The 16,963-nt window shown below is 36.5% G+C and overlaps 4 protein-coding genes across 4 annotated transcripts; all 4 read left to right on the top strand.

Annotated features, from left to right (window-relative positions):
* Positions 1-2,433: 2,433 nt before the first annotated feature.
* Positions 2,434-4,367, top strand: LOC113771038 (putative pectate lyase 2). Its single transcript, XM_027315666.1, has 4 exons — positions 2,434-3,171; positions 3,618-3,721; positions 3,869-4,007; positions 4,140-4,367. The coding sequence occupies exons 1-4, from the start codon at positions 2,434-2,436 to the stop codon at positions 4,365-4,367; spliced, it is 1,209 nt and encodes a 402-aa protein (XP_027171467.1).
* Positions 4,368-5,143: 776 nt separating this feature from the next.
* Positions 5,144-6,833, top strand: LOC113772277 (putative pectate lyase 2). The gene is made up of 4 exons (XM_027316864.1): positions 5,144-5,878; positions 6,149-6,252; positions 6,371-6,509; positions 6,606-6,833. The coding sequence occupies exons 1-4, from the start codon at positions 5,144-5,146 to the stop codon at positions 6,831-6,833; spliced, it is 1,206 nt and encodes a 401-aa protein (XP_027172665.1).
* Positions 6,834-9,173: 2,340 nt separating this feature from the next.
* On the top strand, positions 9,174-10,829 carry LOC113771037 (putative pectate lyase 2). The gene is made up of 4 exons (XM_027315665.1): positions 9,174-9,872; positions 10,035-10,138; positions 10,224-10,362; positions 10,611-10,829. Exons 1-4 carry the CDS (start codon positions 9,174-9,176, stop codon positions 10,827-10,829), a joined length of 1,161 nt encoding a protein of 386 aa, XP_027171466.1.
* A 1,397-nt stretch (positions 10,830-12,226) lies between these two features.
* On the top strand, positions 12,227-13,733 carry LOC113771036 (putative pectate lyase 2). The gene is made up of 4 exons (XM_027315664.1): positions 12,227-12,898; positions 13,041-13,144; positions 13,258-13,396; positions 13,533-13,733. Exons 1-4 carry the CDS (start codon positions 12,227-12,229, stop codon positions 13,731-13,733), a joined length of 1,116 nt encoding a protein of 371 aa, XP_027171465.1.
* Positions 13,734-16,963: the final 3,230 nt, after the last annotated feature.

Below are 16,963 nucleotides of genomic sequence, written 5' to 3'. Positions count from 1 at the left end.
CAACTTGCAAGCGACTTAACTCGCTAGCAACCCTAATCCTAGTTGGTGCTAACAATACAACAAAATATTTTATTTACATTAACAAATTCAATAAACACTTTTCTCCCGAATGAATTCTTCTAACAATGACAAAATTTACTTGTTAACAATCAACGCGAGTAAATACAAGAGTAACAAGAGTAACTCAGAGGTAGCTCGTTCAAGTTATATAGAGGGGAGCCAACACGTGTCACAGATGTGGAACACACTCTGGCAGCTCAACATCAAGCACAAAATCAAGCTCTTCATTTGGAAATGTATACAAGGAGCTTTACTAGTGAGAGAAGCAGTGAGTAGAAGAACAAGAGTGGGTGATCCAATGTGTAGAACCTGTGGAGAGGCACAGTAAACAATTGAACATCTATTGCTAACATGCCCCCACACGGTGGACATCTGGAAGGCATCACCTATTCACTGGGACAGGGCTCAGGACCAGCAGGGTGACTTCAGAAGATGGTGGCTTAGAATCTCAGAAGCAAGGACAAGACCAGAAGGGAAGGAACATATTGGTTTGACAGCAAATATTTTGTGTCAAGTGTGGAAAGATAGAAATAAGAAGGAGTTTGAGAGCTTAACTAGATCATCACCACTGAGAACAGTAGAAAAAGCACATAGAGAGTGGCTGGAGCAAGTGGAAGTAGAGAAATCAAAAAATAAAACGAGTACAGAAGAAACAGCCCACATGCATGATCAACAAAGCCAAGGCAATGAAGCTCAGGGAGCTATGATCATGGACTTGTCAACAGCTACAAGGAAAGGACAAAACAGCCTAGGCATTGGAGTCACAGTTAGAACAACTTCAGGCACGAAAATTGCAGAATAGAAGCTGAAAGAAGGAAGCCTGAGGAACCAAGAACTAGATGATGCACTAGCATTAAAGCTAGTTTTGTGCAAAGCTGCACAATATCAGTGGAGCAGAATCAGGCTCAATTTTGCCAACAAGGAGCTGTTGAAACAACTAACAAAAACACAACCACTGGATAGCAGAATGGCTACATTGCTGGAGGATATTGTGAATGTGAAAAGACTATTTTGCATGTGCTCCTTTTGTTTGAGTAGGGAAGAAAATATGATAGATAGTAGAAAATTAAGTGTTGATGCCTTAGGCATTATTGTGGATGAGGAAAGGAATGTTCCTCAGTGTCTTTGAACACTTTTTGTAAAGTTCTCTCGAGCCGTTGCTCGCACTTGTAAATTTCCTTTACTATAATGAAATTATCCTATCGTTTCGACAAAAAAAAAAATAAAAATACAAGCAACGCATAGTATATACTTTTGGTTGCGGGGCACAAGTTCAAACTCTTCTTTTTCGGGGCGTGTAGTAATGCATTACTCCTCTACTTTAGAGTAAATTTCCCTCCCAGTAACCACATTTGGTCCAATTGACTTTCTCCCAGTATAGGTCACTGTAACAGAAGTACAGATATTATTGATTGACAGAAAATAATAGAAGGAAGTAAACAAATAAAAAAAAGTAAAAAATAAAAGTAAAATGCAGAGAAAGCTCGAGAAGGGAAGTTAAGAAAAACCTGCCCATGTTGGAGCGCTTTTGTACATATAATGGATATGACATATATTGCATGTATATGGTGTCTTTCCTTTGTTTAAGCCTAACGCAATGTATAGACATGCTTGTTGAAGAACAAAAGGAAAATGGATGCAAAAATATTCGTATTATACCAAGTACATTTTGAGTTATAATGTTGCCTTTTTATTCAAAAACTTTTCCTTTTTAACTTTGACAAAAGAAGATATTTTTCCTTTTATATTGCTGAAGGTAGCATTATTCTGAAGTTCATAAAATGACGTACGAAGTGGATTTCTTCTAGTAATCATATTTACTTTTTCAACATATTTGCAAATAATTTAGTCGTTTGAGGAGTAAAGTGCTTTCTATATAATGCTTCCGTTTCGCTACTTGATGCACCTATACGAATAAATGTAATTAAGGGTAAAACTCGAGGGTTATTATGAGTTGCAATGTACGTATATAACATATAAGCAAGCAAATATCCTTTTATTGAAAAAAATTAATAATATGACTTCACTAAGAAACATAAGGCTGCTAGAAGAAGACATAAATAAATACTTAGATATTAGTTTGGTGAGAGAAATAAAGTACCTTAATTTGAGCGGTGAGTGATGAAGATTTTTTTTAATAAACTTCTAATCTTCCTGCTAGGTATATATATAAATGCCATGACGTTTATATGCATCGCATGATATATATGTGTGTGCATATGTGCTTTTGGCAACGAAATCTTTAGAAATCAATTCATAATCTGCCCAAAAAGATAAATTATGATTATTGGATTGAATGACATGCATTTTAAACATGGGAACATATCCTATTTATTGACCCATCCATCTCCCAAATTCTCAATTTCCTCGGCAATGGCCAAGTCTGGTGCATTCTTCCTAGCGGTTTCATGGACAATCTTGATATATGGATTTTTTTTTGAGGGTTTGGTATATGGATTTCAACCCCTTCAAGCTCAAAAAATACATAGTATTCCTCAAAATAATACCAATTCCAAAACTCAGACCCTTAATGCAATTGATTCTTGTTGGAGATCAAACCCAAAATGGGATTCAAATCGCCAAGCTTTGGCTAATTGTGCTAAAGGTTTTGGAAGTGATGCCCTTGGAGGGAAGAATGGTAGGATATATGTTGTCACCGACCCCTCTGATGACCCTATAAATCCCAAGCCAGGTACACTCAGATTTGGTGCGATCCAATATGAACCGTTATGGATCATTTTTCAAAGAGACATGGTCCTTAAGCTGGAGAACGAGCTGATAATGAATAGTTACAAGACTATAGATGGAAGAGGAGTCAAAGTTGAGATTGCAAATGGACCGTGCATCACAATTCAAAATGTGAGCCATGTTATTATTCATGGGATTAGCATCCATAGCTGCACGGTAGGGAAACGGGGGCTGGTTCGAAGCACCCCAGATCACGTCGGCCTCAGATTGGGTTCTGATGGAGATGCAATTACTGTATTCACATCTTCTCATGTTTGGATTGATCACAACTATTTAGCTAATTGTGCGGACGGCCTCGTGGATGTAGTCAGTGGTTCGACATCTGTGACTATCTCCAACAATTACTACACTCAGCATGAGGAGGTGACGAATGTAGTACTTCATGGCTTTTTTTAAAATTTTTTTTTTTTAAATTTGGGTTCAATTATCTGAAATTGATGGTTTAGAAATCGATGATACATTTGATTAAGAGTTTGAAATTAATGGTATCATCAGTTAGATTTCAGTTGGGCACCAGGGAGGGACTTAAGTCCCTCCTTGGGCAGTTGGTGAGGGTTCAAACCTCACCAGTAGCGAAAAAAATCTAAAGAGTTGCGCCATAGCACTTCCTTGGTCTAGTTGGGTCTGTATACCTACTAGCCCCTACCACAGCCTCTTTAGGCTCTCCTTCCCCCTAGATTATGATAGAGTAGGTTATACAAATGTATCGTTGCTAACAAAAAAAAAATTTTTAAAAAAAAGTTGGGCTCAGCTTTTGACATTTGTTCCCAAGGACCATGGTATGAGCTTACATTGAATATGATTTTCAGGTGATGCTTTTTGGACATCGAGATGGCAATATTGAGGACCAAATTATGAAGGTGACCGTTGTATTTAACCATTTTGGTTATGGATTAGTTCAAAGAATTCCAAGGTACATTTTAGAGGGATAATGCGAATAATGCAGTCATTTGCAATTTCGCAGGAAGTTATTGATAATTTATCCTATAAATCTTCCTTCCGTTTGATAACTGATTCACTCTCGATGGCCGAATGGATTGCATGGACAAATCATGTATAGGGTTAGGGTCGGCTATGCTCATGTAGCAAACAATTTCTACGAGCCGTGGCTTTTCTACGCAATTGGTGGAAGCTCAAATCCAACAATACTTAGCGAGGGGAATTACTTTATAGCTCCAAACCGTACTGATACCAAACAAGTGCGCAAATTACTACTTCATAGCAACTTATCGTTTTGACAAAAAAAAAAAAAACTACTACTACTGCATAGTTTTGTATGACACGTGTTAATAGTAATAGATTGACGTAAGATTATGCAATTATTTTGGTAGGTTACCAGGAGAGACAATGCTGGTGGTCCGAACAATTGGAAGAATTGGAATTGGAGATCCCTCGACGATGTGTTTGTGAATGGGGCTTATTTTGTTCAGTCTGGAAATGGAAGCTGCTACCCTAATTATAATGGATCTCAAGTATTTACTGTGGCTTCAGGAGATTTGGTTCCTTCTTTGACATCGGATGCAGGTCCCCTCAAATGCTATCCTGGAGTTGCGTGCTGATTTTTGAGTCGATTACTTAGATCAATAGTCATATCAATTATAGGCCTTTTCTTGGCTGTGATGTACCATGAATCAAAACAAAAGTTACATTTATGTTAATTTGAGGGTGCATGCAAACAACAGCTTAGCTAGCCATAGAATTCAAAGAGAATTGGTTAAGAAGTCCGTGCTTCAACCAAGAATCAAATATAATATCACATGCAAATTATTTCCTCCTGTCGCATTCGGGTTCTTGATGCATATACTGCAACGGACTCAATCATTGAGGACTTAATATGAATTAAACACTTAAGAAAATAGTGTGTTGGTACTTGTTACAGCCCAATTTGAAAACTAGAGTTGTATTTTGCATTTGATTCACTAATTTTGCTTTGCGTTGCTGCATCTCAAAAGAGCGTACTGATGGCACATCTATTGCTACTAGACATGCTACACAAAACCTTTCCCAGAATTAACACTTCCAGTCATATACTACATCATGGTTTTATGATAGTAAACAAAAGAACAAAATAAAAATGGCTTTTAATTAGCTAGAGTACCTGAAGATGTTGCAGTAGGCAGTAGTGCTTCGTAATCTCTAGGTCAACTTATCTTTATATCTCGTGCCATCACGTTCATCTAAAGCGTTAGAAAATCAAGCCGAAATCCTCCTAAACAACTTATTAATCATTTCCTGACGAATGCTCTAAACATGGTGACCACCTCCTTAACCATTTCGCAGTTGACATGCTAGCTATTTGTTCTCCTTCCATCTCCCAAATTCTCTAACCTCAGCCATGGCAAATTCTAGTTTCTTGCTACTGCTTTCATGGATCTTAATCTGTTGTTTTTCAACCTTCCAAGCTCATAAAATTCATATCACTCCATATAAAACTACTCCGACAAATTTTAATCCCATAAGTCCATATTACCCCCAAAAGAAAGCCATGAACATAATTGATTCTTGTTGGAGATGGAACCCAAAATGGGCTTCAAATCGACAAGCCTTGGCTGATTGTGCTAGAGGGTTCGGAAACGCTGCTTTAGGAGGGAAGAACGGCGCCATATATGTTGTCACTGACACGTCCGATGACCCAATAAATCCTAAACCAGGTACACTTCGATATGGCGCTACCCAAGATAAACCCCTATGGATCATTTTCCAAAGAGACATGGTCCTCAAGCTGGAGAATGAGCTGATGGTGAACAGCTATAAGACTATTGATGGAAGGGGTGTCAAAGTTGAGATTGCCAATGGACCTTGCATCACTATTGAAGGTGTCAGCCATGTTATTATTCATGGGATCAGCATACACGACTGTAAACCTGGAAAACGTGGTATGGTCCGAAGTAGTCTGAATCATGTTGGAGAGAGAACGGGTTCTGATGGAGATGCAATTGCTGTATTTGCATCTTCTAATATTTGGATTGACCACTGCTATTTGGCTCGTTGCACCGATGGTCTTATTGACATAATCCATGCATCAACTTCCATTACTGTCTCAAACAATTACTTCACTCAGCATGACAAGGTGATCAAGAACATCTTTTATCATGATTTTCTTTTTTCCTTTTCCATTTAAGTACTTTATCCGGCATTAAAGGAATTAAAATATCATGTTAAGCATATGATGAAAGTCTGAGAATGGGAAAGTCTATGCTAGGGAGTCCAATAGCTTGCCATTTCCACCAAAAAAGAATGGAGCCATTATCACTGAAAATTCTTTAGCATACACTTCGAAAATGGAATTTCATTAACTGATCATCGATGAGTGAGATGTTGTCGTCTGGATGAATTTCAGGTGATGCTGCTTGGGCATCAAGATGGCTATATTGCAGACAAAGTTATGAAGGTGACAGTGGCATTCAACCATTTTGGTCCTGGATTAGTCCAAAGGATGCCAAGGTAGACGAGTTCCAGCCATCCATGAATTCTAAGTCTTCTAAAAGCATTTAAATGGATTAGTCAATCATTGCATGTTTGAGAACTGACTCAATTTCTTGGATCCATTGCTTGATTTCAGGGTTAGGTACGGCTATGCTCATGTAGCAAACAATAGGTATGACCAGTGGCTTATGTATGCAATTGGTGGAAGCTCAAATCCAACAATATTAAGCGAGGGAAATTACTTTGTAGCTTCAAAAAATCCCGACTCTAAACAGGTGCAGAAAAATCTAGCTCCCCAATTTCGTAAGTAGCTCTGTATGAATACATCTACTAAAAAAATGATGCAATCTGTGGTGCAATTATTTTGATAGGTTACCAAAAGAGACATTGAAGGGGGTCCAGGAGTGTGGAAGAATTGGAAATGGAGAACCTCTAAGGATGTCTTTCTTAATGGGGCTTACTTTGTTCAATCTGGATTGGGAAGCTGCTCTCCTCTTTATTCTGCATCTCAATTATTTTCTGTTGCTTCAGGATTCTTGGTTCCTTCTTTGACTTCGGATGCTGGTCCTCTCAATTGTCATCCTGGAGAGGCATGCTGATTTAGACCGATTTAAATAAAAAAAATTATATTATTGGAATATTGCACCCTTTTAATTTTCCTCCTTTAAAAGTAAGCATCTTCTGTAATAGACGAAAAGAACTCGGATTGTTGTGGGAGGGTTCCAAGGAGATTAGAAGGAGAAAAGAATGAAAGCTTATAGTATGGATTATAAAAATTATGTACCACATACATGGCATTTGCTAAATATTACAAATCAAATCTTTAAAGAAAAATGATAATTCTTTTTCATCTCTAATTACTTTGTTCCATCAAGTATCACCTCCTTCCTTTGCTAGCCTAGCAAAAGAAAAGGAATGAGCAATCGAGATTCATAAATGTCATGAAAAATTGAGGTACAGTATACAGATTCTGGAGGAAAAAAAAATTAAATATAGAAAATCACAAAAAAAAAAAAAAATAGGTACAACATAAGTCATGTGGGACTATATTGATGATGAAAAGAATTTTTTCGAAAGCATGCATCCAGTAATTTTGTGATTCAAGTTACCCAAAAAAAAAAATTTGAGTGACTATGAGAATACTAATCAATGACAGAGAGACAGAAAAAAAGTAGAGAAAAAAATAATCAAAAGCGAATTAGAAAAAGGAGGTACTCGGATAAAGATTAAAAGAGAGGAAGTTTATGATGGTCAAGAAAATGAAAAAAAAAATTTCTATTTCTTGTTTCTTTAAAATGTGGAAAATATATAATCTTATAGTCCTCACATTGAACCATGATAAATGTCAAACAATCATAGATTTAAGATACAACTATCAAACTGGAGGAGTTTTAGGATACTAATAAACTAGAGAGGAGAAAAAATATATGGGAAAGAATGACGATTATCATGGATTTAAGAATTGGAGAGAGAAAAGGCAGAATTGAACTCAAAACTTTATATTCATACGATCTAAACTTTAATCATTAGACCAAAACATTATCAATATTTATTGATTGAATCTATCAACAACTTAGATAAAGATTACAAAAGTTGGTGCAGCTGACTCTTACGAGGAAAACCAACCTTCTTCAAAGGAGTTGGCCACCACATATCTTGTGAGGTGAGAAGTCAAAGATTCAAATCTTATCTCCCATCTAAAAGTTACTATTTAATGTGGATTTTCTAAGATCCATATGAGTGCTTGATGCACCTGTATGGTCCGATGGTGGTTCAGTACCCATTGGTTCTTGATGACCCTGTTGGGTCATTTTCCGTAGTATTGGTTAGAATAGAATTAGGAGTATGAGTAAATGTAGATAGTGACAATAGACAAAAAAAAAAAAAAAAAAAAAAAAGGACTCTTACGAGGAAGAATGACTGTACAGGTGTTAGGAGACGAACAGTTTTGGACCTTTTGGTAAGTTTCAAGACTTAGATACTAAAAAATACAAAATAGACAGAAGAAAATAACATGAGAAAATTGAGAAGTGCATTTATGGGCGTAAAAAAAAATCACTGTCATACCAATGAAAAAGAAAAAACCTTTGTCGTACGAGATAAAATGGACATAGCAAGATGATATTGAAACAGAACGGAGACTTAAAGGGGAGCGGTAAAATTCAGGTCATGTGAATTCTAAATATGTACTAGTCACTGTCCAATGCATAGGTTAATCCTTATCTTTCAAAATCAAATAAGAATTTGTGACTAGAAATTAATACTAAATATGAACTTTTATCAATTCAAAGGAGATTCCAAATTTTACCAAAGAGAAGAAGGAAATGGAGGGATTTGGTTTGGTTAGATATTAAGGACGTACGGTATATAATATAAGTGTACAACTTACCTTCTTGCTTTTTATTATCCTAATTTCACTTTTCCGACTACCAGTTACTAGTCTCATTTTCCTCGCTTTGCATGAACATTATTATATTTTAGTTTACCAAAACTATTCCTAATGCACATCTGAATGGAAAGAGAGAATCTTAGTAGTAATATATTATGTGAAAACATTCATCCTCCATTCAAAATTGGCTAATATTCAATGATCAAGAATTTAAAAGTCAATAGCTTCTTCTCCTAACTATTTTCCCCCTCGCACCCCTCCAAGGGGCAGAGGGAGAGCGGTAGGGAGCCTAATGTAATGTATAAACAACATCTTTGGTGGTCAAATAATATAGAAATGCCTCATTTCTGCACTCAAAACTTGGATTCATAAGAAAAGTCAATGAAACAACCTGAATTCGTGCAATCACATCTTTTGCGTCCCCTAAATCTTCGAGAAAACAATACCACGAGAAAGTCGTCTAAGTTAATCGTGTGTGCCACCTTGTAATCTTGTACACAATTGACATATTACATCTTATAATCACAAGTAAATTATCACTTCCCAAGCCATGGCCTCCCAGGGTTTTCATTTGCTACTGATCATCATAACTAGTCTTCTAAGCATCACTTTCTCCACCTCCCAAGCTGCTGGCCCTAGTGCATCTAAGCCCGCCAGAAAAGTCATGAATATCATAGACTCTTGCTGGCGAAGCAGGTCTAACTGGGCAGATAACCGGCGTGCATTGGCCGATTGCGCTATAGGCTTCGGCAAGAATGCAATCGGTGGAAAATATGGTGCAACATATATCGTCACAGATCCATCCGATAATCCGGGACACCCAAAACCGGGCACTCTTAGACACGGTGTTGTACAGACAAAACCATTGTGGATTATATTTGCTAGGGACATGGTTATAACTCTGAAAAATGAGCTGATAGTAAATAGTTTTAAGACCATTGATGGGAGAGGGGTGAAAGTGGAGATTGCTTATGGACCATGCATCACAGTACAACATGTTAGCCATGTGATTATTCATGGGATTAGCATTCATGACTGTAAGCCAGGGAAGGCTGGCATTGTCCAGAGCAGTTCAACCCACACAGGCCGCCGTGGTGGCTCGGACGGAGATGGCATTGATATCTTCGATTCTTCCTATATATGGATTGATCATTGCTCTCTTGCGAGGTGCAGCGATGGCCTCATTGACGTTATCCATGCTTCCACTGCCATTACCATTTCCAATAACTATTTTACTCAGCATGATAAGGTCAGCAAAATGCTTATATATTTATACACACACATATATATATATATATATATATATATATATTCGACTAGATTTCGCTAGAAATTACACAATATTTGTGAGCCTTTCATGTAATTTAGTTTCGTAGGTACAGCAGATTTTCTCACTGGGTTTCATTGGCAGGTGATGTTATTTGGGCACAACGATAAGAACACAGAAGATAAAGCCATAAAAGTTACGGTAGTCTTCAACCATTTTGGTCCTGGTCTTGTGCAGAGGATGCCAAGGTTTGGGAATTCTTCAGTTTTTTTTTTTGTCTGAATATATATATATATGACTCATGCACATCAGTTTAACGTATAATCCTCTCAGGGTTAGGCTAGGTTATGCGCACGTGGCAAATAACAGGTACGATAGATGGGAGATGTATGCAATTGGTGGAAGTGCCAATCCAACCATTTTCAGCGAAGGGAACTATTTCATGGCTCCGGACAGTCCTGATGCTAAACAAGTAAGGTCAACTGATTTCTTGGTGAGGCAAGAATTGCCGTTGTTAGAATCTCTTTGGATGCTATCTGCATTCTAGATGTTCTTTCACCTAATCAGCTTGCCAATCCAAATTATATGACCAACAACATTAATTCACCAATCTTGTGATATCACTTAAAACCTTTAGAGCAGAGAGATCTTCTAATCCTGTAACACTTGCAAGATTTATAGTTTCTTTAATACCTAGTAATTACTAGCTTGATTGAACAGGTGACGAAGAGAGAGGCTAAAAATGGTTGGAAAAATTGGAAATGGAGGTCCTCCAAAGATAAATTCATGAATGGAGCATATTTTGTTCAATCTGGATATGGAAACTGTGCGCCTGGTTACAACAGATATCAGAATTTTCCGGTGGCCGATGGTTCGTTGGTACCTGCTTTAACAGCTGATGCAGGCCCCATGCGCTGCACTACGAATAAAGCTTGTTAGTTGATGTCTGCGTTAATTCCACCATGTATCATAACCAATTAATCTCGAGGAGTTAGATTTTTTTTATGACTTCTTTAATCAGAAGAAAGATCCAGTATTCAGCACCGGTTTGGACTGGTGCCTGTGCCTTGCACCATAATGTTGGTGCCATCATGATAACCTTAAAATTGTACACCTACAACCAGTGGCTAAATATTTAAGGTCTTTGATAAAATAAAATAAAATAAATTTGAATGCCTTACGAGGAAGCAAGTGATTTATGAAATACATATCTTGTACCTTTTGTAATGTTCGTGCAGACTGTTTAAATCATTTCCATTTCGAATCTCGGCATGGCACAACGCCACTACTGAGATAATATATAATTTGCATATTCTAATTGATTTTATAAAATTCCACCAAGTAGTTATAAAATGTTTGGTAACTAATTTCCCATAATTTAAGCAGTCCAATTTTTGATAATTTAATAGCAACTTTTATAAAAGTACTTGTGTCAGAAGTGCTTCTTTACAAGCTATCACAACTCCAAAGGGAGCCTAAATCTAATGAGCTTAAATGTAGCTTATACATGTTTATTGAGTTGAATCAGTTTGGACTTGAAGAATTAACAATTGCTGAAACTTGTTTAGGCTGGATGTGATATAGTTAAGTGTACCATTCTTGGATGAATGTGAGGATAGCTTGCCTAAGTGCTCTGTAGCTGTATATATGTTTCATCCCTACGTTTGTAGCTATACAAATTCTAAATGTATAGGCCAATTTGAAATAATCCATCTAAATGTATAGGCCAATTCATTCTAACAAATTTCGATTTTTAGGAACCAATACAAAACAATTCCCTGTAAACTAACTAAAAAGAACATTGGAGAAGTTAAAAATCTGGGACATTTCTAAATTTCAAGTGACACGAGGGATTTGTTCATAAGCCAAGTGTGCACTAGATCATTTAAGAAACAATGCTAATGCGCTAAAGAATGATAATACTTGAATTCTCTTTCTATATATAGAGTCTTTAATATTCTGCAACTGCTGCAACAAACTAATAAATTCTTTTTTTGTAGCAACTAATAAATTCTTAATTATCCTTAATCTTTAAGATTATCATAACTGCAGGATTTGAAAGTACAGGACAAAAGCAATTTAAATTATCAGGGCACTACGTGCCAAGCTTGCAATTTACGTTCTCCACCAGCTCCAGCTTATATAAGGAATCAGAAGCTCTAGACTACAAGTGCAAGAAAAATCAGTAATATTTGTTTAGAAGTAAATTGATCAACATGAATATCAAGTCTAAAAATGTTGATCATCTTCCCAAATGCTATTCAATTTTCCCTCTCATCCCAATTTATCAAATCTTTTCCATGGCACAATCAAGTCATTTCCTAGTGCTTTCACGGATGCTAGCCATCATTTGCTGTTTCTCGACATTCCAAGCCCTTCAGATAAAAAGTACCCCAGATCAGGACATTGGTTTCAATGCGATCGATACTTGTTGGAGAAAACACGGGGATTGGGCTACCAATCGCCAAGCCTTAGCTGATTGTGCCAAAGGATATGGAGCTGGTGCCCAAGGAGGTAAAAATGGTGCCACATATGTTGTCACTGACCCTTCGGACGACCCCATCAACCCCAAAAAGGGGACACTCAGATATGGGGCAATCCAGAGGGAACCTCTTTGGATCGTCTTTCAAGGGGACATGAACCTAAAACTGAAAGACGTTGAAATTTTTGTTAATAGTTACAAGACTATAGATGGAAGAGGTGCTAGAGTTGAGATTGGAAATGGACCTTGCCTTAGAATCAATGATGTGGAGCATGTTATTGTCCATGGAATCAACTTTCGTAAATGTTTGCGTGGGATACCTGGATTGGTTCGGATTGATCCTGATCATCTTCTTAACACAAGTTCTAATGGAGTACCTGACGGAGATGGCATTAGAATACTTTCATCTAGCCATGTTTGGGTTGATCATTGTCACTTTTCTAATTGTGCCGATGGTCTTCTTGACATATCCCATAAATCAACTGCCGTGACTGTGTCCAACAACTATTTCACTCAGCATGACAAGGTAAAATGCCAAAAAAATCAAAAGCCACAGAAACTAATTAAATATATGGTTCAATATCCAGACCAAAATGGGAAAGTATAAACATTAGAAAGGTTGATCTTGATTTCAGCTATTCATAACGTTTGATGTGATCTCTTTACAGGCAATGCTGTTAGGGCATTCGGATAAGTTTCCCCAGGATAACAAGATGTATGTCACCTTGGTATTGAACCATTTTGCTTCTGGACTAACCCAAAGAATTCCTAGGTAAAATCAAGCTCTACTCAGAATTTATTTCAATGGTTTTAATTTGTAAACCGTCTATATATATATATTTCTTCTCAACTTGGATGGATTCTGGTCTTTTGAAATAATTACAGAGTCAGGTACGGATATGTTCATGTAGCAAACAATAAGTATGATGAATGGGGAATGTATGCTATCGGTGGCAGCTCGTGTCCAACAATACTGAGCCAAGCCAACTATTACAGAGCGAAAAATGATTCTGATGCTAAACAGGTGCTCAAATATTGAATAATTGCTCTTATAATTTGACCATGTCCCATAAATTCTATAGCAAGAAAATGTTTGCATCCCAATTATCTAGAATTGCCTGGGGGATTAACAACGTCGGAGATGTGGCATTTTTTGACAGGTTACCAGGAGAATTTCAAACGATTCGGGGCGGAAAAATTGGTCATGGAATTCCAAGGATGATGTATTTCTTAACGGGGCATATTTTGTTTCATCCGGGAATGTTTGGACGCCTAATTATTCTGCATCCCAAGCATTTGAATTGGCTCCAGGAGGAAGTGTACCTATTTTGACTCTTCATGCTGGTCCTCTCCAATTATAATGAATGTCTCCAATGTATGAATTCAAAGTGATATAATTGATTCCAGATTGTGGGCTTTTGTCTTCTTTATGTCTTGTGATCAGCTCCCCATTTTTGGTTTTTACTTTATATCATTTTCATGCATTCTCGTTGCAATATAGAACTATTCAAGATAATTCACAACAACGTACGTCCAACTCAAGATTAAGATTTAATTCTACAGCTGGGCTAACTGCATATTTTCTTGATTGGAAGTGTGATTTTAGTAATTTTGTTATTAACTAAACTAAAAAAACCCAAAAAAAAAGAAAAATACTTCACGCTTTTGAAAAATTTACATCGTACAAATGTGCATAATTTTATTCCTGTGCAACTGGCTGAATTAATTTCGCAAAGGACAAAATTTTTGCAATCTGTTCCTTTCAGAAATTCCAACAACACTAATGCCTCTTATTTGCTGCTTAATGGAATATGGTTATGTAGTTAATGACTTTCCCAGAAAAAAAAAAAAGGGGGAAAGGAAAGAAAAAGAAATGGGAATAACAAGAACTCTGAAAATGTAAGAGCACCAACAGTGCCCAGGAGCCTCAGTTAATTAATAGCCGCCTGTGCAATTGTTTAGAAAGTGAAGGTCAACATTTCGTCAAAATCTTAGTGCTAAACTTGAATGATTGAGATTCATTCATGTACATATACTCTTAACTCATTGAGAAGATGTACGTTTCATAAATTTTCTATAGATCCCCATTATCCCAACTATGGATGCACAGGACTTGTCAATGGGATCAAATCTTAACCTTGGTTCACAACGCAAATTGTCTCCATACAAATGTTGATTTCAGAAGGTCAATTAAGCAAAAAAACCAATTAACATAGTCCAAAAAAATGAACTCTAATTTGTACCATGCAATACAATTACTCTATACTCTATACATGGCCTACCATCATAGCATTTGAACAATCTAAGCAAATAACAATCTCCTGAAACAGAAATGGAGCCTAGAAATGGTGGTGCAAACTGACGCATGTTTGGCCTGGAAGGAAATAGGAGCGCAGATTGGCTGGCCAGAGAACTGTACATGGAAGCAGCTCAAAACTGCATTGAAAAGCCACCAGAAGGGATGAGTCAAATACTTGGTGCAGATGTTATAAGGGTTGCTACCAACCCCCCCGGGGGGTTTGTTATGATCTAGAGACTGTAATCTCTCCCTAGAAACCAAAAAAAAAAAAAAAAAAAATTGCTGGACAATAGAAATTCTTTCTATCTTTCAGTTCTTTTACTTTTATTTTCTGCCCGAATCACCAACTTCCGAACTGGCCCTTAGTACCGGGTGATGTCGAAGCAGGCTTTGAATTGGATGCAATATATGGTTTTTACATATAAGTCCTCATACTTCTCTTAAAGTCTCATAGTCAGCCCTATTTTTATTTATGATTATTCTTTTTTTTGTTTCACTTTTCTAAAATCATAATTCATCTCTAAATCATCTATAAGTACCAAAATTGTCAAATAATATTATTTTTATTATTGAACTAACTAATTTCTAAACTAAAATAATTGCATAGTAATTTAAATTTTATTACTTTCTTGTACTTGTTTTTTAATTTATAGCTACTTTTGTTTTACTGTATTGATATTTTTAATACTCAAGGATAAAAAAACCTGCTTTGATCATTTTCTTCTTTTACATGTTTCTACATACTTTTGACATATTTTCACAATTTTTGTATATGAAAAACTACTTCTCACTGCAGCTGTGACCATACGCCACAGCTACTGTGTAGTGTAACAACTTTGGTCGTGACTGAGACCACAAATTCGACTTTCAATTATGATCCCATTTGGATATTCTTACGAATGTAGAAGTCATTTTGGATATGGATTAAGGATGTCAGTTATTGATAGAGAGCTAATTGTGTATTTTATTTATGAATATCTTCCTTGATTGAAGCAAAATGTTGTGTCAGTTGATGGAATCTGCTCATATTTTGTGTTTGGTGATATTCATAGAAATTTGAAGTAGAAAGAGCTTCAAAGAGGAATTTTCAGAAGACTTGCTGTCAATATGGCGTAGGTGCATCCGCAAAGTCCGAAATTCATGGGACGCGAGACGAGACTTCATCGCTTGAGACAAATCCTAGACACTGCCTCTTAGCTATCCTTATCGGTAGCAGACTTTGAGTCCAAACTTTATTTAGGGTACTTTATTTTAGATAGGAACCATTTAATTTTGGGCTATTTATTACTTAATTCCTTTTTAGAATACGTTTTGTTTAGGTAGGATTCGATAAATAAAAGGAAAGACAATTTCTTATAAGGGGGATTAGATAGTCTCGAAAAAGTATATTCTTTCCGATGGGTGACTCTCTCCCTCTCTATCCCTCTCTCATTAACCCTACTTCTCCTTTTTACTGCTTTCTTCTCTTGTTACTTTCTTTTTCAGTTGAAGGATAGTTAAGGTTTTGGATCCAAAACACTTGTGAGATTTAATTTTGACTTTTATGTTTCATTTTTTTTTTGATAATAAAACATATTTCATTAAAGGATTACTGGAAATCGTCCAGCACAATTGATATATATTACTGCCCTGATGGCAGATAAACATGCACTAAAATTATAGATATGCAATTTAACAAATACATAAGATTTTAGAAATTAAGGACAGATCTAAATAGTACCATAAATTTGAAAAACATTCCATCATAGAATAAGTCGCTGCAGCTCTCTTTGTGCATGCTATAATCGTCAAATCTGCTAATCAACAGTTGTAAGGTCCAATAAGAATGATGAGATCTGCCGAGATAGATCCAAATCTAAAATATTCCCTCAAATCTGCTATCCAACTGGTTCAAGCTCAAAACTGAAAATGAGATCTGATGAGAAGAGTGAAGAAATTTTAGATCTAACATATAGATCTAAAACAAACTCCAAGATTTGAGAAAATAAAGAACAAAAAACAAAAAACAAACTCTCACTAAGATAGTTTAGGAAAGACGAAAACTCTCAATAGGACACCCTAGGAGAGAAGAAAACTCTCACTATGATACCCTAGGAGAGACTTTATTGAAGGAAGAACAAATGACAAAGGAAGAGGAAGGGAGACCTTGGCTCAAGGCCAAGATCTCCCTCCTATGAAGGAGGAAGAGTAGAGGAGGAAACCTAGAGAATTTTCGTGAGGTTTTAAGATTCACCGATTCTCAACAGCTAATCATTTTATGTTTCATTTATTCATAAGTATTTATATATTCTC

The sequence above is a fragment of the Coffea eugenioides genome, chromosome 5 (genome assembly GCF_003713205.1).
Source record: "Coffea eugenioides isolate CCC68of chromosome 5, Ceug_1.0, whole genome shotgun sequence".
Lineage (NCBI taxonomy): Eukaryota > Viridiplantae > Streptophyta > Magnoliopsida > Gentianales > Rubiaceae > Coffea > Coffea eugenioides.
Note: the sequence above shows the minus strand (reverse complement) of the source record. Positions and strands in the feature narration are given on the sequence as shown.

Bases quoted from the DNA above. Each gene is read 5' to 3' on its own strand.
- LOC113772277 (XM_027316864.1), top strand. From the start codon at position 5,144: ATGGCAAATTCTAGTTTCTTGCTACTGCTTTCATGGATCTTAATCTGT. The intron at 5,879-6,148 runs GTGATCAAGAAC...GATGAATTTCAG, and splicing joins ACTTCACTCAGCATGACAAG to GTGATGCTGCTTGGGCATCA. The intron at 6,253-6,370 runs GTAGACGAGTTC...GCTTGATTTCAG, and splicing joins TTAGTCCAAAGGATGCCAAG to GGTTAGGTACGGCTATGCTC.
- LOC113771038 (XM_027315666.1), top strand. From the start codon at position 2,434: ATGGCCAAGTCTGGTGCATTCTTCCTAGCGGTTTCATGGACAATCTTG. The intron at 3,172-3,617 runs GTGACGAATGTA...TATGATTTTCAG, and splicing joins ACTACACTCAGCATGAGGAG to GTGATGCTTTTTGGACATCG. The intron at 3,722-3,868 runs GTACATTTTAGA...AATCATGTATAG, and splicing joins TTAGTTCAAAGAATTCCAAG to GGTTAGGGTCGGCTATGCTC.
- LOC113771037 (XM_027315665.1), top strand. From the start codon at position 9,174: ATGGCCTCCCAGGGTTTTCATTTGCTACTGATCATCATAACTAGTCTT. The intron at 10,139-10,223 runs GTTTGGGAATTC...TAATCCTCTCAG, and splicing joins CTTGTGCAGAGGATGCCAAG to GGTTAGGCTAGGTTATGCGC. The intron at 10,363-10,610 runs GTAAGGTCAACT...TTGATTGAACAG, and splicing joins ACAGTCCTGATGCTAAACAA to GTGACGAAGAGAGAGGCTAA.
- LOC113771036 (XM_027315664.1), top strand. From the start codon at position 12,227: ATGCTAGCCATCATTTGCTGTTTCTCGACATTCCAAGCCCTTCAGATA. The intron at 12,899-13,040 runs GTAAAATGCCAA...ATCTCTTTACAG, and splicing joins ATTTCACTCAGCATGACAAG to GCAATGCTGTTAGGGCATTC. The intron at 13,397-13,532 runs GTGCTCAAATAT...ATTTTTTGACAG, and splicing joins ATGATTCTGATGCTAAACAG to GTTACCAGGAGAATTTCAAA.